Source organism: Poecilia formosa, unplaced genomic scaffold, assembly GCF_000485575.1.
Source record: "Poecilia formosa unplaced genomic scaffold, Poecilia_formosa-5.1.2 Scaffold6, whole genome shotgun sequence".
NCBI lineage: Eukaryota > Metazoa > Chordata > Actinopteri > Cyprinodontiformes > Poeciliidae > Poecilia > Poecilia formosa.
This window is the reverse complement of record NW_006799945.1, coordinates 4,232,796-4,252,391: the sequence shown is the minus strand read 5'-3', so window position 1 is coordinate 4,252,391 and position 19,596 is coordinate 4,232,796. Positions and strand designations below refer to the sequence as shown.

At 38.6% G+C, this 19,596-nt stretch overlaps 2 protein-coding genes across 3 annotated transcripts; both read left to right on the top strand.

Moving 5' to 3' along the window:
• Positions 1-786: 786 nt before the first annotated feature.
• On the top strand, positions 787-4,057 carry LOC103149423 (bone morphogenetic protein 10-like). The gene is made up of 2 exons (XM_007568593.2): positions 787-2,107; positions 2,362-4,057. Exons 1-2 carry the CDS (start codon positions 1,774-1,776, stop codon positions 3,414-3,416), a joined length of 1,389 nt encoding a protein of 462 aa, XP_007568655.1. The 5' UTR covers positions 787-1,773; the 3' UTR covers positions 3,417-4,057.
• Positions 4,058-6,726: 2,669 nt separating this feature from the next.
• On the top strand, positions 6,727-15,697 carry smad4a (SMAD family member 4a). 2 transcript variants are annotated; one of them, XM_007568574.2, is made up of 11 exons: positions 6,728-7,070; positions 8,346-8,706; positions 8,788-8,962; positions 9,190-9,219; positions 9,298-9,501; positions 10,851-10,958; positions 11,536-11,586; positions 11,662-11,845; positions 11,932-12,100; positions 13,797-13,935; positions 14,847-15,697. In XM_007568574.2, exons 2-11 carry the CDS (start codon positions 8,467-8,469, stop codon positions 15,056-15,058), a joined length of 1,512 nt encoding a protein of 503 aa, XP_007568636.1. In that variant the 5' UTR covers positions 6,728-7,070; positions 8,346-8,466; the 3' UTR covers positions 15,059-15,697. The 2 variants fall into 2 exon arrangements, with proteins under 2 accessions (XP_007568643.1, XP_007568636.1); XM_007568581.2 differs by lacking the exon at positions 9,190-9,219 and having other exon boundaries at positions 6,727-7,070.
• Positions 15,698-19,596: the final 3,899 nt, after the last annotated feature.

Genomic DNA, 19,596 nt, shown 5'->3' with positions numbered 1-19,596 from the left:
CTGATTGCACTTTAAAAATTAGGTAACTTTGTTATTAAAGGTAAAGTTTAAACAGTAATGATTTTTTGGTTAATGTCAAGTTGTCATATAAAGACATTTTGAATAATTTCAACTTTGTATTAAAAGTGCTTATTCATGTTCATGACAGGTGTTATGTCATGTTTATGACAGTGTCATGACAGTCTTATTCACCCCCTTCAAATAAAGTGTTACCAAAACAATTTAATACAAGTGTTTTATAGAGTAAGTTTTTTTTCCAGAAGTTAGACACACATCAGTCACATTTAGAAACTGGCTCTAAGCATCTGCTTGATCCATTTTGAACTGTGAATGAGGAGGATCCCCTTAAACATATCATGTCTTGCCTTTATTGCTTGCTCTGTTCACAAGGAAAACATTTAACATCTAATAATTACATTACCATTATTATTATTTTTTTACATTTGAACTCAGGATGATACACCAAGCAGATCATCAGCCAAAGAATTTTATGTTTAATCTCACCTTTTTTTTTTTAACCTTTTCTCATTCTCTAACACCCCCCCATCTCAGCCTCTTTACTGTGTGTTTATGAATCACCCCTTTGTGAGATTTCCTGTTTACTCTTACCATCGCAGCATAAAGGGACACTCTACCCAAAACATTTGCAGTGGAAATTTTATTCTTGAGGTTGCTTCTTTGATTGCATTGCAAGACCAGTTAATGTTCTTCTACCAGTTTAGTTGTGTTTTATTGCCCTCTCATCGACATTTTTGAGTAAATGATTTTTTTCCCCCTGTTGTGTTATTAAGTATGTTGCGATAAAAAAAACCCCAACAAAAAACATTATAAAAATCGCAGCGAAAACCTGATACCACGGTTATGAATAGTTCCCCATTTATTTCCATGAAACCATCTCATTTGGAATAAACACCAAACACCCTCAGCGATACTACTGCTGCTTTTCTAGTTCTGCTTTTTTGGACCCAAATCCTGGTGCTGAAGAAAAAAAGTCCCATCTCCAAAATCTGCTCTTTCTTTTCCCATTCACAAGGCATTAATTATGCTGAAAAGGTTTATGTATTTAATAACCAGGAGAATGTTTGGGGAAGTCATGGTAAGGATTTCAAGTTTATAACTCAGTGCCAAACATAAAGCATGGTAACAGTAGCATTATGCTTCTGTGGTTCCATTTTGCTTAGATGTACATGTTCAAGCCTAAAGGCTTAAATCAACGCATTTGGGTTCAAGTTTTTATTAGCAGCAGGATAAATTAGAATTTATGGGGATCTAAATGTGCTTGCAAATGTGGTTGTAGATTTCTTCCAAAATGCACTGTGGAGGAAAATACAGAGAAACAACAAAACTCTACGAGCTTTACGAGTTTGTTTATAAGAGACTGTGTCATGGTTTGTAGACCAAATTAAATTCTTAATTAAATCCAAGCAGAGGATTTGCAGTTTTAGGGTCGCTCGTAGTTTGAATTGAAAGTCAGCTCAGTGATTCTAATCAAAAGTCCCTGTAAGTTGGGGTTAGAATCAAATGAGTGTATGGATGGTCATAAGTCCCTGGTGTGGTGAGAAAGAGGAGGGCAGAGCAGGGCCTTAGCGACATCTCCAAACATGTCAGCAGAGCAGCCCTGCCCTGCCCTCACGACCAAACTTCAAGATAAACCGGTGCACAGCTGTTTTCAGCAACCTGCTGTACTTTAATGAAGGAAAGTCTCCAAGAGATCCACATTTTCTCATCAAATGCTTGTCTGTCTTTGGATTTAAACCTTTCAGCTGCTCAAGAATGACCACTTTGGTTTTCTCAAACCTTGGGTTCCTAAATATTGTGATTGCAGCGTTAACTGGCTTGAGCCGCAGCAGTCCAATCAAGTCTGCAGAGACTTACCACAGGACATCCGTCGGCATGGATGTGATCAACAGTCCTCTCCACAGTGCACAGGACTTTTTGAGCCAGTTTCTGTCAACACTGAATCTCACCAGGCTAAGGTCCCAGCCTTGGACTCCTACAGCCCAGAAAGAGCCACTTCCAGAGTACATGCTGGAGCTCTACAATCGATTTGCCAATGACCGCACTGCAATGCCGTCTGCCGACATTGTGCGCAGTTTCAAGAATGAAGGTACAAACTTCTTTAAACAAATTGATCTAGAGGTATTTAGATAAATTAGATAAAATAAGACCATGTTTGAGATTGTGTCTTGGATATGATGGAACAGTCTGAGTTACCAAAATCAAAGAAAGATGCTCTAAGTATTGCATGTAGCGTGTCCAACAAAACCATCTTTTTGTGAAAATTCAACAAATTAATGCTAGCTTACTTGGTAAGCCCATACAGACAACATTGAGATACTTCTTGTGGTATTTTGATTTCAGATTCTTCCCCCCGAAGTATAAGAGCCACTGGTGTATGGATACATCCCCTCCTATTCAATATCTCCATGCCACACTACGAGCAAATTACATTGACTGAGCTTCGACTCTTCATGCTTGTGCGGAAGGCCCAAAGACCACATGCCGGCTTCAGATGCAAGGTGACAATCTACAAGGTACATGATGGTGTTGTTTGGACAAAAGAGGTGGGGAAAGAAGGGAGAGAGAGGGATAAAGAGGAGGTGGAGGCGATGAAGGATTTGGAGGAACTGGTGACAAAGCATATCCATGCCAAAGATAATAGCTGGGTGTCATTTGACCTCACTCATGTGGTGACACTTTGGCAGAAGTCAGGGGGCACAACTCATAGGCTGGAGGTTCACATTGAGAACCTGGGGGCAGACGAGGAAAGGGCCACGAGAGAAGCAACAGGAAGTGGCAAAAGTGTGTCACAGGTTGATATTGACAGGAGAGTGGAGGGGCAACACAATCCAGTGATAATTGTGTTCTCAGATGACCAGAGCAGAGATCACAAAGAAGACAGACGAGAGCTGAGTCAGATGATTAAGCATGAGAATGACCTTCCTGATAACGTGATAACGAGCCAGAAATCTTTTCATGACCCTGCAAATCCCAACGCTGACCACCCGGAACAGGATGAGCTGGACGACCAGTCTGCCCTGGAGGTGCGGTCCAATCTTATCTACGACACGCCTCCTCGAATCCGCCGCAGTGCCAACACCGAGTCATGCAGGCGGTCGCCCCTTTACGTGGATTTTAAAGACATCGGCTGGGACTCGTGGATTATCCAGCCTTTGGGGTATGAAGCGTACAAGTGCAACGGCGTGTGCAGCCCACCCATGACCTCAGAGGTTTCTCCCACCAAGCATGCCATAGTGCAGACTCGGCTGAGCCTCAGGCGCCCCGAACGAGCATCTGCTGCCTGCTGCGTTCCCACAAAGCTGGAGCCAATCTCCCTCCTTTATCACGATAACGGAGTGGTTACCTTCAACCACAAGTATGAGGGGATGGTGGTGGCAGAATGCGGCTGCAGATAACGTCACAGAGAAAAACAGACTTTTAGTTGAAGATCTAAATCTATCAATCTACTTTATCATGCTCGTGTGCTTGTTTCCAGAGAATCAGAGATTTCATACAGTGGACTAATTGTAAATCCGGGATGAAAACTTGATGGAAAGTTACAGCTGTATAAAGGCAAACCCCTGAGTGTTTTGTTAATTTAGAACAGAAATACTTTGAACTGATGCAACAAAGTGTTTCATGTTAGCCTACCACAGCTCCATATGCATTTTTGCCTTTCATCGTGTTTTGAAAGCACTTCAGTTTATCGTTATATATTGCAATGGATTGCCATGTTTATACAGTATTAAAATGCCTTTCAGAATATTTCAAAACCATTGTACTTTTTCTCATTTTGTCACATTGTAGCTATGAATTTCAGTGTATGCAGTACATTGGGATTTTTAGCCAAAGGACCTATGATTACTCTAGTTTTAATGTCAGATGGACAGCTATTAATTGTGCATTGCCATTATTACTTTAAAAAGAAAAATCTGTAAATATTTTAGCCAAAATGTGCAAACGTTTTGGAGATATACCCAAAAAGACTATTTACAGTGCCAAAGGGTTCTGTAAAGTATTGACTCAGAATACACATCTGATTCAGTTTTGAAACTTTTTTAAACAAAATTTCTACTTTACAATTGTGTGTTACTTTACATAGGACTGGAAAATAAAAATCCCAATAAAATTCAATAATTATTCTGGCTCTAGAGTGACAAAATATGAATAAGTTTAACAGGTATGGATCATTTTGTAAGGCACTGCATAATGAATAAAAGTGGGAAACAAGCAGGTTTGGATTTTTGGGTGTTATAATTTCAGATCAGCAATTGTAGGTAAAAAAAGAACGTTTTGTCATTTTTATAGCGAATAAGGTCAAAAGTAGTACAACTCTGATTTCATCTCCTGCAAGAGAGGTGAAATCTGACTTGTAAAAGAGAAGAACTTTTATTGTAATACACACCAGAAAAAGTCAAGCGATGAAAAGAAAATGAAAAACATGAAAAACGCCAGCCTGCCAAGATGCTTAAGAAAATTATGCATTTACTACAAAACTGTAAATTATGAGGTTGTCCAGGGGAATCTTGGAACATCTGAGATAAGTAGACAAATGTAATATTCTTTCTCCGAGATGCTTGCCAAACTTGTAGGAAACATGTTTTTCTTATTTTGGATCACAGAAGGCTTTTCAAAGTGTCGTGGAACCCCGCAGGGCATCTTTTCAAAAACAAAAGAAAAAAGAAAAAGTAATTATTTGGCCTATCCAATGTGACTTTCAGCTTCTATGAAATCTTTCTTTGTAGAAACAATTCACATCCCGGTTTTGTGTCACACACTGGTGTGAATAGCATTGTGCTTACTAAAATAAGATATATGAAAAACAAACATATTCAGTTTCCTGTTTCGTGCACACCATGCCAATGTCAGGTTATCGCATCGCTTCCATCTAACAACCTTAATCCCCATCCTTCCACAGCCACATGCCTGGCGGGCCACTCTCGGTCCGCTTCCATGCCATATTGATAAAGAGGTGTCAGAGCCTGGAGTCTTGTAGGCCATCACTCAGGGTGAGACGCCACTCGAAGTGGCAGTATTTGTGAGAAGGTGGTGTCAGATTCCTGGTCTCCCGGACCAACATGTCCTATTGACAATCATGACATCAGGTTGCTCGCTGGACTCAGAACCCTCCCATTTTCCTTTTCTGACAATGGCATGCTTATACTCTTAACAAAGCCACGGCAACGGTACAAATGGAAAAAGAAATATTCGCTCCACATCATCACCTAGCTTTTGCTGTTAACAGTTGGAAGTAGGTAGCAGGAACAACCCTCAAGGTCTGTCCAGTGTGGAGGATCTTCACTCAGCATATGGATTAATAGCAGCAAAATATGCAGGGCAGAAATCCAGGCAGCGAACAGGCTGATCTGCAACTAACAGCACCGAGTCCACGCTCACCTGTATGAAGCTTTTTAGGTAAAGCTACTCAATTGTCAAACCAAAAATAGTGAATAAGCTAATCAGATGGCAGCCACTCAATGCACAAAGGCATCTGGACGTGGTGAAGTTGAAATTTAGCATCCGAATGGGAAAGAAAAGGGATCAAATTTAAGTTACTTTGAACACAGCATGGTTGTTGGTACTGAAAGTATCAAACTACTGGTCTTCTGTGGTTTTCACTCCCATTTGTGTGATTGGTATGAGAGAGAACAGCCTGAAAAAGAGAAAATAACAAATGAGCTTTAAAAATAAAAAATAAAAACCTCTTTGATGTGAAAGGTTAAAGAAGAACATGGAGACTAGTTTGAGATGATAGAAAGGCAAACATAGAACCCTGAAGCAGATGGGTTACTGCTGCAGGAAGCCACACAGGATGCCACTCCTTTCACCTAAAACAGAGAACTGAGGCTACAATTTACACAAGATCACTAAAGACCAGGTCCAACCCGGTACTACCTAAGTGTACCTAATAAATAAATAGAGTGGATACAACTGAAGAAAAGCATAAACATCTTTGTGGAAATAATAAAGCAATACTTTTTAAAAATATATTTTAGGTTTTCTTACAATAAACTCCTAAATAGGGAGTTTACAATTCCTTATTTAGCTAAGTCTTTGAGCTAGTTTGATGGCTGTATACTTTAAATAAACTCTACCAGTTCAAAGGGGAGTGATTACATATTAAAAAGAAAATGCTGAGATGTTGTTGCCATCTAAAAGCTTGTGGTTTCCCTGGGAGACATTTACTAATATTAAGGGTGTGTGTAGACTGATTCATAACCCTGTGTGAATTAAAAATAGTTGATTATATAAAGAACCAAGTCAGTTCGTTGTGTAACTATTTGTTATTTTATGTCATACAGCATTTTACAAGGGTAGCATTTAACCAAGTTTTAATAGTTGAGAGAGGATTTTAACTTTGGTAACATGGCTCTGCACAGGTTCATAAGGTACTGTCATCTTTTCATACTGTAGAAGAACAATGTTTACATAATGAATCCGTAGTGAAAATTAGTGCTATATAAACATGGAGGACAATAGAAAATGTTCAGAGCGGTATTTCTGAATCCCACATATCCGCACATGCGCAGTATGATCAAAACAATTAAAGAGCAGATTTTCTGACAATCACAGATCTGTGATTTATTGTGAATTTCATAAAACGTTATTTTGTTCTATAATAGAAATATAATTAACATAAACTCAGCGTGATTACCCTACCTGTGTAGTAGCATTCATAACGTATAGCGAAGCGAGCTGCACCGCAGCGCCACGCCTGTCACGGCTCAGTCAGAGCGTGGTGGGTGGAGGAGAGATTTTGTTTATTTTCGTGGCCAATAAGGCATTCATCTGTATTCGGTTGGCATAAAAATCCTGGTTGCATTTCAATGAAGTGTTGTAGGTTGATTAGGTGAACGTGTGCGGAGAAGACTAGTTAGTGGTCGTCCGACTTCGTGAGATGCTGGATTTCGGGAACAACAGAAAGAAAGGTTCGTCAGCGTCAAGTTGGTCTGTTAGCAAGCTAGCAACAATAACCAAAACGTAAGATAGCCAGTCAGGTTTTAGGAAGCGAAAGCTTCGTTGACTCCATCTTCTACGAGTGGATCTACGCTGCTTTTCTGAGAATTACTGTAAGTAAACAGATTCGTTTTCGACTGCTTCCATTTATTGAATATATTGTTTTATTTGTTGGCTAAATAGCAGCCGTCGCTAACAGAGCTACTTAGCTTAGCTATGCTAGGTAACCCCGTATTGTGTTGCTGTGGCTTATTTTGTAAAAGTGTGCGTTTATCCGAACATATAATCATAAATTATACCGGTACAGCAGGATAATTCAAGGCAAACTCGAAGTAAGCTTTATTTTTTCCCCCTTACTTTACGTTATTGGGTGTCTTAGATTAGCCACCTTGGGTAGCACTAGCAAAGTATTCTTAATACTGTTTGTTTAAAATCATAATTGCTGAATTTCTGCTAGTAACTTTAATCATTTCATACATCTGTTAATTTGTCAGCTGGTTCAGGTAAAGTGTTCATTTCTGTGAACCAGTGAGGATCGCCGTATGACTACAGTGGTGGTACGGGGGTTGCCACTTTTAATTTACATAACATTTTACTAAGTTTAGCTTTTGTGTTTAATAATTATTTATTTATACGTTAACAGAGAGCTTGTATTTGCTGTACAGCCCTGGTATGTCCATGTTCTCTGAAAAGAGCTAACTCTTTTATTCCAGGATTATGTACAACGTTTTCCTAATTAAACACATGTGGTAGCTTTTAAGTTACTAGCCTTTAAAAAGAATAAATTTAAGCTTAAAATGTTCTGTGCTATAGATTTTATTCAACCATTTTTGACACAATATCTTAAGGTGTTTTTATTTTGTTCCCATTTTAGTCCTTTTCGAACCTTAGATTATTTTTTGTAGGTACTTAGAATAATTTAGGCCTCATAAAGATGTAGCTTGAGGTTCTGAGAAATCAGGACCATATTCCTTTACACTTACATTGAATTAATGTAAACATGTGAATAAGTGAGATAATATTAGATGCATGCCATGTAAGAAAAACAACAATATGACTCTATCCTAAAATAATTCCTGTACATATTACATTTAGTGGCTGGAAACTGGAAACTATCATTGTGTTGTACACGCAGTTCTACTCCATTCAGTAAAAAAAAAAAAAAATGGAGATTTACTTTTATATTTAAATGTAGTTAATTGTTTTAAAGATAAGTGTAACTTCTTTGTCACTATTATCTTAATATAAGTTAAAAAAAAAATAAACATAAAAAAACACGTAAATTGCTGATGTGTTGAGCATGTTAATTTTTCAAAAAAATATTTTGCTTTAAAATTTTGGTTTGAGGTCATAAAATTTTGCTCTCTTGTTTTTTTTCCTTGTTATAGGTGGCTAAACGTGGGCTGCTTTGGTTAGAGGAATAATTTCTCGTTGTCACAACAACAACAACAGAAACGCATAAAGGACACAGCTGGAAAGCCCACCCAGTCCTGAAAACTACAAAGCAAGATGTCCATCACAAACACTCCTACAAGCAACGACGCTTGCCTGAGCATCGTGCACAGCCTCATGTGCCACCGGCAGGGAGGGGAAAGTGAAAGCTTTGCAAAGCGGGCCATTGAGAGCCTTGTCAAGAAGCTGAAGGAGAAGAAGGATGAGCTGGATTCTCTAATTACTGCCATCACCACAAACGGGGCTCATCCTAGCAAGTGCGTAACCATACAGCGAACTCTGGACGGACGCCTACAGGTAAATTATAGTGCCTCCTTCGCAGGCGTCACTCGATGCTGTTCGTTTACATCATATTTGAAACTCCTCTGTGTTCTGCAGGTTGCAGGGCGTAAAGGTTTCCCGCATGTCGTCTATGCCAGACTGTGGCGATGGCCGGACCTCCACAAGAATGAGTTAAAACACGTGAAGTACTGCCAGTATGCATTTGACCTGAAATGCGACAGCGTCTGTGTCAACCCGTACCACTACGAGAGGGTTGTTTCTCCGGGAATTGGTAAGTTCGGATCACATGTTCATCAATTTTGGTCATGTAGTTGCTATTCAACTTGCCAATAAATTTAGAATGGTGCACTAAGAGATTACAGTGTATTTTTACATGGATTAACATGTGTCAGAACAGATATTGTATGCTTGTAAGTAAGAATTAAATTTAAAATGAGTAATTTTAAACTGATTCACATGTTTTTTTGTTTTTGTTTTTTTTTATTAATGTGTTTGCAGACTTATCAACATTGACCCTTTCAAATTCAGGTACAAAGCTTTCCTTTTCCTCGTCAGCGACATTGTAAACGTTCATCAGTCTTAATCATGTCTGTCATTTTCTGCCAGGTCCTCTTATAGTGAAAGACGAGTTTGATTATGAAAACCAGCAGTCGCACTCCAGCTCTGAAAGCCACCTGCAGACAATCCAGCACCCTCCATCGAGGCCCGTCCCCCCGGATACGTTCAGCAACAACCCCCTACTGCCCCCATCGGAGGGCAGCACTTCAGCTTCCTCTTCTGCTTTCTCCACCATTAGTGCTGGACCTTCAAGTGAGAAATGACACAGACTTGAGATTTTAGATGATAGTCGGTTAAAAAAAAACAACTTTATATTTATCAGTTTATTGCAAATCAACAAGCGCACGATCTTGAGGTCCTTTTCCGAAATCTAAGTAAATTACAACAGAGATGAGTGTAAAAGCACAATATTTTAAATCTTGAGATGGTAAAAATTTTATACAAATATATAAATAAATAGATCTGGAATGTACTTACTCTGTGTCACTATGGGAAACTGCAAATGTTTTGGTAGGAATCTAAAGCACTGAGACAACAAAGTTTTCGGTGTATTTTTTTATTTTTTCTTTTTAAAGTGGGGCTGTATGAAGTAGTAATGAGTAGGTAGTATGTTACTTTTAGCAGTGACCGTGATCCCACTTTGAAGAAAAAAACAAAAAAACAAGTGAAATTTCAAAGTGGTTCGGATTACTTTGTAACGTCTCTCTATATCCCTGATTTTGTTCACCTTGAGCCGCTTTGGAATTAATTTCATGATGCACTTAAGGTCGCTGTCCATTTGGAAGACGCATTGATGCCCAAACTTAACTTCCTGGCTGAAATGCTGCTTCAGTATTTCCACATGATGTCCTCTCTTTATGATGCCATCAGTTTTTTCCTGTGGTAGTTCAGTCCATCTTGCAGCAAAGCGACGCTTTAACCTCCGTTCTTCAGTTGGTGTCTCTCTTTTCCCTCCAGTTTTAACAATAGTCGTCACGTACATCCACAATTCACCGTGGATGTTTCTGTCTAACCAGCTTCAACCAGCGTTTTTTTTTCTTTTCTTTTATTGATGCATTAAAATGCTCATATATTTAAATTATGCCCGTCTCCTTCCTGAACTTGATGAATGCTGGACAGTCCCATGGTGTTTAACTTGTTTGGATAGACAGACCTGAAACTTTTTTCCAGGTTGCACAAAAAAGCTTTGTGTTTGAAGTGTGGCTCATTTCCAAATGTTGTGAATTAGCCAATCAGAAGCTTACACAGGTATGACATTTTCACCTGGGGATTTCCACTTTTTTTAAGACATTTTGAAAGTAATTATTTAAAGGTTGTCTTTATGTAAACTGAGATTTTATTGCTTGAAAATAGGAATGTTAGAGACTGAGTGTATTTTTATAGTGTGTGTAAATATCAGGTGTTTCTTTTTTTATTCCTGATTTTCTAAGCTAACATCACACTGACTGCTGCATTAAAGATGTTGACGAAAGCAAAAAGAATACAAACGTCTCCATTTTAAAATTACGCGTTTTCTCTGGGTTCGCTCGATTCGAGTGTTCTGTTTGCATCTCTATGCAAGTTACTTGCCAACACTAGTGTCTTATTTTATGTGCTTACAGATCCCACTCCGAACTGGAGCAGAAACAGCAGCTTCCCCCCAGCGGTGCCACCACACCAGAATGGGCATCTACAGCATCACCCCCCGATGCCTCACACGGGCCATTACTGTGAGTGGATGGGGAAAAAGATGGACAAAAAAAGAAATCTTTAATTCTGCTGCAGTTTTAAGACATAAGTATGAACTGAACGCTCTTCATGCAACAAATGCATTAAAATCAGATGCGATGTAAATGACTTGAAAGTGTAGCAGCAGTTAAAGCAGTGCGGAGACTGCAGTAAGATGATCTTTCAGATAATGCAGAACAAGCTTTGCGAAATGTTTTTAGTCAGATTAGACGACTGCTACTATCATCTGCTTCCCCTTTTAAAGCAAAAATGTAATTTAAGTTACAATCTGGGTTGATTAGATAAGCTGTAGGTCAGTTGTGTCTTGATGTTATTTCAGACAGACATGAATGTGTTTGACTAGAAGCTTTCACGTAGGGGCTCAACATTACTGCATTTAATTTGATTATTAACATTTTATTAATTAACTGCATACTTTCAGTTGGTATTTTTAATGGGTTTTAGATTCATGATTTTTTTTTTCATTATTATTTTTGCTGTAGATGAAGCAGAACCATTTGTGTATTTAGAATCAGGTTTGTTACTGATGGATTGTTGTTCCTAATTTATGTTCCCCAGGGCCTGTTACCAATGAAATTGCATTCCAACCCCCTATATCCAACCACCCAGGTGAGTATAAAGTTGGAGGCAATGGAAATGCCAGAAGTGCAAAAGCAGCTGACGTTAAGATGTCTTTCGTTGCAGCTCCAGAATACTGGTGCTCCATTGCGTACTTCGAGATGGACGTCCAGGTTGGCGAGACGTTCAAGGTGCCGTCCACATGCCCGATAGTCACCGTGGACGGTTACGTGGATCCGTCGGGAGGGGATCGCTTCTGCCTGGGCCAGCTGAGCAATGTCCACAGGACAGAGAACATTGAGAGAGCAAGGCAAGAGCAAATATTATTTTTGATGTGGTTTGTTAAAGCAGTAATTTCGCGCGGCGGCTAAGATGTTAATTTCTTTGTATCTTTAGGCTCCACATCGGCAAAGGTGTGCAGCTGGAATGCAAAGGTGAAGGCGACGTGTGGGTGCGCTGTTTGAGCGATCACGCAGTGTTCGTTCAGAGCTACTATCTGGACCGAGAAGCCGGGCGCGCCCCGGGCGACGCCGTTCATAAAATCTACCCCAGTGCTTACATCAAGGTGAGAGCGGAGCGCCTTCTCTTTCTTCTATGAAGCCTCAGCTTTATTTTGCCCAACCTTGAGTTTAGCATCAACTAGAAATGTATTTCTTGAAAAGGATGGACCTTCATCAATGCTAGGCCTGTCGCGATAAACGATCAATCAATTAATCGAACGATAAATTAAACCTATCGACCTCATTTTAATTATCGGCTTTTCGTCTCTTCCCGCCTTTTTTTCTTTCTATTGATGACACTGAATGAAAAAAGGGTCAAAAAAGCTCTCCACTGACCCTCCCTTCCTCATTTCCTTAGTATAATGTCCAGTGCACACGACACGAGTTTTTGGCGGACTGTCGGCCCATTTTCAAAACCTGACAGAAATCCTAGGTATAACGGTTCAATCGGGTTCATCGTGCCGTGTGGTGTCCAGCCACATGGGCACAAAATAATGGCTACAAGTCCAGTTAACTAATTTTAAAATCAGACATTAATCATTGCTTTATTAGAATCTACCTGTGATGCATGTGGCTAGAGTCAGCGTAAAGTCCTGACTTAATGATAACCTATTTATGTCACTTTAACGAAGAACAGCTGAAAACTTACCGGTTTTATCAACTGCGGTAGGAATTTGGCTTCAACTCCTCCCCTTGTCATTTCTATATTCTTTGTACGAAATGTTGAAGAAGCATTAATGTTGTTTCCACATGTGGACTTCAGCTATTTGGGATTCCCCTCGTTATTTCCCCTCATAAAGCAGGAGGAGAATCCGGCTTTCTGATTGGCTACCTGTCACATTCAGGTTAAGCTCCCAGTCGGGGAAAACCCCTGATTTAGATCAGAGCGGCCACGATGATCCACCGTAATCCACCACACACTGCAGGATGGTCGGTTACGAAATCACCAGTGACCATCTTGGAACACCCAACGTTCTAAGACTGTTGTAAGGGGAAAATAGGGGCAACAAGTCGTGTAGTGTGAACTACTGCATTAGGTGGTCGGATGTGCCCATCTTCTCTATTTAAATCTAGTGAATCTAGTGATTACTGAAGGCCAATATAGTATACAGACTTCATAATCTGCACTCTTTTGGTTGAATGCAGTATTTAGTTCTACTTTGGCTTTATGTTGTTTTTATTCAAGTATGTTTTTTGTTAATGGAGATTGAGAATCAATTTGTTTGTTTTTGGTTGTTTATCAGTTCCAGTGTTATTTTGAAAATAAAGTGCATCCATATATGGCAGGAAATCGCATACAATATTATGTCATTTTCATTAAATCAGTGTCAAAAGGTCTTGAAACAATATTATCGTTTATCGCAATAATTTTTTTAGACAATCGCTCAGCAAAATTTGTTATCGTGACAGGCCTAATCAATGCATTTAAGTCCTAATTGATTATGAATGTAGAAAAATTACAGCTTAGAGTTTGACTTTTCCTGCTGCAGGTTCATCTTTTCCTCCCTGTTTAATCGAGAACCGCNTTTCCGCTATGAAGCCTCAGCTTTATTTTGCCCAACCTTGAGTTTAGCATCAACTAGAAATGTATTTCTTGAAAAGGATGGACCTTCATCAATGCATTTAAATCCTAATAGATTATGAATGTAGAAAAATTACAGCTTAGAGTTTGACTTTTCCTGTTGCAGGTTCATCTTTTCCTCCCTGTTTAATCGAGAACCGCTTTGCTCAGACAGATGTTGCGTCTTTGAATGTTGACAGGTGTTCGACCTGCGCCAGTGCCACAGGCAGATGCAGCAGCAGGCGGCGACGGCGCAGGCAGCAGCTGCAGCACAGGCGGCAGCCGTGGCTGGGAACATCCCGGGGCCGGGCTCAGTGGGAGGCATCGCCCCTGCCATCAGTGAGTGCTCCTAATGCTGCACTTGGCCTCCAACAAGTGTATTGCTATGATTGCTTGTCATTATCCCCACCTGTGGGGGGTTGAGCCTTAAGTAGTACCAGGGCCTTTCTCAAAGCACTGCGACCAAGTAAATTATAGCGCAGGAGAGGGAAAAACCAGACGGAATAAAGGAGCAGGCGTTTTAGGCTTTAAAGGTTTAGCGTTATTATGACTTATCACAAGTTTTGGATATCTTAATTTGAAGCATCTAATCATCTAGAACACATAAACGCACATCAAGGCTCCATATGAAGATGGAACCAGAAGTTTGCATACACAGAATAAAAGACAAATCCACCATTTTTTTTTTTTGTCTCTTACCGTCTGAAGTTAAATCAGACCAAACTTCTCGTGTTTGTATTTCCATTTGATATATGACACAATAATGGAAATTAATTTTTTATGTCTCCAAAATAAGAAGTTTACTTACATTTCCTGAGTATTTGTTTCAGATGCACCTATATGAAAATTTGGGCTGATATAGGATATTAATGGAGCCACTAGCCCATATAAATCCTTAAACTTTTGGCTGTGTAAAAGTGAACAAGCAATAATCAACACTTTTTGATCATCTGAATTATTTGATAAAACTGCAGGAATGGATGAAATTTGTAAGTGGGTAGACATTTTTTTCAGAGTAGAAACAGCCATTTGTTTGACCATTTTAACATTCTCACTCCTTAAGGTTTTTACTGATGCCAGTTTCAGTAAATTTATATAAATACATTGTTTGACATTCTCATGCCACACACAAAAACTGTTTTTAACTTTGTCAAAATGCACGTCGAAGCCTTAGCTCGTTCCAAGCAGAGAAGTGAGTTTGTGTGCCGTTCTGCCTCACAGTGATGAAGCCGTCTGCTCTGTCCACTCAGGTTTGTCTGCAGCGGCGGGAATCGGCGTGGACGACCTGCGTAGGCTGTGCATTCTGCGCATGAGCTTCGTGAAAGGCTGGGGGCCCGACTACCCGCGGCAAAGCATCAAGGAGACCCCCTGCTGGATCGAAATCCATCTACACCGAGCTCTGCAGCTTCTTGACGAAGTTCTGCACACCATGCCCATAGCTGACCCTCAACCTCTTGATTGAAGTAACATTCAACAAACTGTACAAAAATGAAAATACAAATGGGAGAGGGGCGGGGGAATCAATAGAAAATGTAAAAAAAAAAAAATACATTTAAAAAAAATACTCATGACTGACCACTCCATCTGTAGACTTGGAGTGCTAAAGGAGGATTGCAATCATATGAATGTTGTATAGGTCGTAGTTGAAGAAAGGACCTAAAGGCCGGCGGTATACTCCAAACTGGAAATCACACAGTCAGCATTATAATCACTAAATATCAGGACGCCTTCTGATTGAGCACATCACAGTATTTTTTGAAAACATTTTACCAGCATCATGCGAATTAAAGTGTCGTCCCTCTGTTAACATTGTGTAAAGCAAAGTCTTTATCCAAAACAATAATAAAAAAAATGTTTCTACAATCATAAAATATCCTTAATAATCCGTTTACTGTAATTTCTCGTCTGTTTGTCCTGAATGTATTTGTAGTTTGAGTATACTGCTGGTATGTTGGGCTGAAAAGACTTTCTAACAAGAAAGTCTTTTTCTCCCTCTCAGATCAGGGCCTGTATGGAAAACTGTATGTTACTCATTCTCTTGTAATCTTTAAAAGGAAAAAAAAAAAGATTTCGGTGATAAGTTTATATTCTTTTAAATAGTTAAAAAAAACACACAGAAATCCCAGTTAGAGCTCAGAATCTTTCAGCTCCATTTTTGTATTTTTTTTTTAATCATTCAGAACTGTTACCACAAAATGTTTTGAACCTTGATTTTTTTTTTTGTTTTTTTTATTTTTTTATTTTGTTTTCCTCTTATTAGTACTGAAAATATTTACAAACCAACAGAAGTACCAAGTTTTGGTTAGGTGTCCATTAGCACTTTATCAGTTTCATTTGTGTTTACTCAGCTGTATCCATATATTCTTAGCATAGCTGATATTTTTCTTACTGCGTTCTGTAGAAAAGGAAAAAAATTTGCTGTTGACCCAAAAAAAAAAAAAAAAATTAAGTCTTTTATGCTGAAAGTGGTTTGAGTGGTTAAACATCAAAGTGGCTGGAATTACTGACAGACTTGGGTAATAGACTTATCTAAACAGCAGCTGGAAAAGTGTTAAAGGAACTGCGAGGAAGTGAAAGCCATAATGATGCCAAATATACATTTGGAGGTTCTTGTGAGATGACCAGACTGAGGTGGTTTCAGTATTACTTTGCTCATTAAAAGTTTAGTTTTCTGGTTTGTTTTGCTCCTCATGATCACCACGTATTCAGATCTCTGTTAACCAACACATATGGCAGTATTTTATACACTTTTGCTACCTTTACAGTTATAATTCTGGTCATTATAAATGTATGTGTGTGTATATGTATATATATATACACACACTGCTCAAAAAAATAAAGGGAACACTCAAATAACACATCCTAGATCTGAATGAATGAAATATTCTCATTGAATACTTTGTTCTGTACAAAGTTGAATGTGCTGACAAAATCACACAAAAATCAATGGAAATCAAATTTATTAACCAATGGAGGCCTGGATTTGGAGCCACACACAAAATTAAAGTGAAATGTTCCCTTTATTTTTTTGAGCAATATATATATATATAAAAACACAAGTTGAACGCTGTAAAACTTCCAGAAAACACTACTTCATGCTCATCTTGACAACGATAATAAAAGCTGAATATGTGGAGTTTGAATGACTGGTGGTTATATGTACGAATAAAAACTAACGGGCCAACCAGACAATACGCGTTTAGTTACGAGGCGGGACAACGGGTGAACAAGAAAACGTTTATTTACTGCAAAGACAAATCACAAATTTTTAAGGAAACCAACACTAAGAAGCTAGCCTGAGCTGAGATCTGAAATATTCAGAAAACAAAACTACGTGTCTTTAATAGTTTCTATCATCATCAATACGACACACTAAATGATAACGTCCTTGTAGATATAAAAGTCCCCCAATCGTCCTCGTTTTTTTGTTTTTTTTTCCTGTAAAATACACAACACGCGTCGGTTCGCTTGCCAATTTGAGAATATACATGTATGGAGCAAACTCAACACAGGAAAAAAAGTCACGTGAAGTTTGTATATATTATATCAGGTACTGTTACATTATCCAAAAAGGGTGAGAAAGAAATCACGAAAAGCACTAAAGTCAACATATCCGATAAAATATTCACTAAATAAACAAATAATTAGGAAACAAATAAATAGAACTTCTCTTTTTAGTTTGATATACACATTTTGGTGAATTAAAAGGCTTCTCCAAATGCCGCCGCTCGACGCTTGTCCCGGCATCGGGCAGCGTGCTACAGATGGCCACGACTCACCAGACTGTCAAATGGCACCTAACGAATCTCAAAAAACAGGTCACAGCATTCAGAAAATATCATTGGACAAAGAAGAAATCACAATCAGAAGAAAACAATGTCTGAGGAGTTTTTTTTTTTTTTTTTCCTTTTTTTGTACTAAAACGGGAACTCTCCTGGTGCTTTTAACACTTCTATACATCAACAAAGTTTGTAGGTTCTTAATGCTTCTGCAGTCTTTCTTTTTTTTTTTAATTGGCAGCCCCTGTCCAGTGTGATGACTGCTGTTTAGACCAAGTCTGGCCAACCTCGGACCCAGTGACCACTGAGGCCATCTGCTGCAGCTGGGGCGAAATGAAAGGCACCGGAGTTTTCTGTGGTTCAGTGAAGCTGTTATTTCGTTCATGTGGAGGAGATTCTACTGGATTTCTATTCAAACTTAAGGATTTGGAACCGGATTGTTTGTTTTTTTTCCTAACGACAAATCAAACACTATACCACTGGCAGCAATAACATCAGGCAGGTTTCAGTTCAAGAACTATACAGGTGCATTTTTAACAAATTAAAATAATAACAAAAAAGGTTTATTTAAGCATAGACAAGACACAATGATGCATTGTGTTTCCATCAATTCCGGTGATATCTTACAGCCAAAGTAAAACACAAAATTCAGTTTCTGTGTAATTTCAAATAGTACATAAAGATCAATTGTTTTAAGAAAGAAATTTAAATATAGAAATGTTAAACGATGGCTTCCAAAATCACGGTGAAGACCACATGAAGAATCTGGCCTTTTCTGAGTGGAGTAACTAAGCTAAGTGAAAAAGTTAAGTGGAAGAAAAAAAGTGTAGTAGAAGGTACACAACAGGCTACACCTCTCACATTCCAAAGCCATCAGCGGTTAAAAAGCCCTGTTTTAGGAAAGGAAATAAGTTAAGTAAACTTTAAATGTCACTTTGAAATTGAAGTTCAGTGTAACGTTTCCAGTGATTATTTGAGGAGCCATATCCTTTTTTTTTTTTTTTTTTTTAAAGTCCAAAGTCGAAGAGCCTAATGGAGATCTAGAGTCTATTTTCCAGGAGAATTTTGTTCCTGCCCGCACTGCCAAACGTTTTAACACCTGCTTTAATGGGAAGGTGCCAATCGAGGCCATCACTGCCCTCGATTGGTCAGCAGACGGACCTGGCCTGGATCCCACAGAGAATCTAGGGAGGATCTCTGAGAAATCAGCATTTTTCTGTTTTTATTAGCCGTAAGATAAAAACGTGAAAATTAACAGAAATAAATGCTTAAAATATCTCAGTGTTTGATGAATCTATGAGTTTTAATTTTTTTTTTTTGCATTTAATAAATAAAAAAAGACATTTTTCAATAATGTTGAAATGTTTTTTTAGATACACCTGCAATCTGATTGAAAATGAAATAGTGGGGTGAGGGGGTGAGATGGTTAGATTGGTGAGAACAGCATATCCAGCAGCTGAACCCAACCAGAAAGCACTTCAAATTTAAAGAGCACACAACTGAGATCGAAACAAAAAACAAACAAACACCGTTCAGGCACTAAATATAAAAATCACGATCCACATTGTTTGGTAAAAATATATGACAAGGAAGCTGAGATTAATTCAAGAACAGCAAAAGAAGAACTGTAACCATGTCGGAGACACAATAAGGTTTTTATAACTTAAACCAAGATTGAGGGCCTTTTTAAAAGTTTTAAATAGAGTAGTATTCTTTAATTCATCAAGTTGAGAGAATGTGGAGATGAACCATTACAGTTTTTTCATTTTCTCATGTTTTAAGCCACAGTCTCCACTTATTGCCTGAACTTGAACAGTTCTTTTTTTTTTTAAAGAATAAAGTGGGTACAAAAAAAGGTTAGAAAGAAAGAAAACAAAAAGGCCTTCAAAGCATAGTTCATTTATCTTTTTGAGACTTTTAACAATTCCCAACAAATAAAACTAGAAAGCCAGATCTAAGTGTGGACAGTTTCTAGATCTGGTCAAATATTTCAAGACAGCACGATCAGAGCGAGAACCTGGCTTCCTTTTCAAAACTCCCCCCAACAAACGAACAACACCGTCGAGTCCGCTGACTCGCTAACGTAAATCACACAATGTATTTGCACTTTCCCACCCTATTCAATATTGAGGCCCATCTAAGTTGAACAACAAAAAAAAAAAGTCAAGCCACCTGTGCACTGTTAGCAAGACAAAGGTTTGTAATTACAGCAAATACAGTG

What these genes read in the sequence shown, in the direction of transcription:
- LOC103149423 (XM_007568593.2), top strand. Translation starts at nt 1,774, where the DNA reads ATGACCACTTTGGTTTTCTCAAACCTTGGGTTCCTAAATATTGTGATT. An exon ending in GCGCAGTTTCAAGAATGAAG is followed by an intron (nt 2,108 to 2,361) that starts GTACAAACTTCT and finishes TTTTGATTTCAG; the next exon opens with ATTCTTCCCCCCGAAGTATA.
- smad4a (XM_007568574.2), top strand. Translation starts at nt 8,467, where the DNA reads ATGTCCATCACAAACACTCCTACAAGCAACGACGCTTGCCTGAGCATC. An exon ending in ATTGACCCTTTCAAATTCAG is followed by an intron (nt 9,220 to 9,297) that starts GTACAAAGCTTT and finishes ATTTTCTGCCAG; the next exon opens with GTCCTCTTATAGTGAAAGAC. An exon ending in CATTAGTGCTGGACCTTCAA is followed by an intron (nt 9,502 to 10,850) that starts GTGAGAAATGAC and finishes ATGTGCTTACAG; the next exon opens with ATCCCACTCCGAACTGGAGC.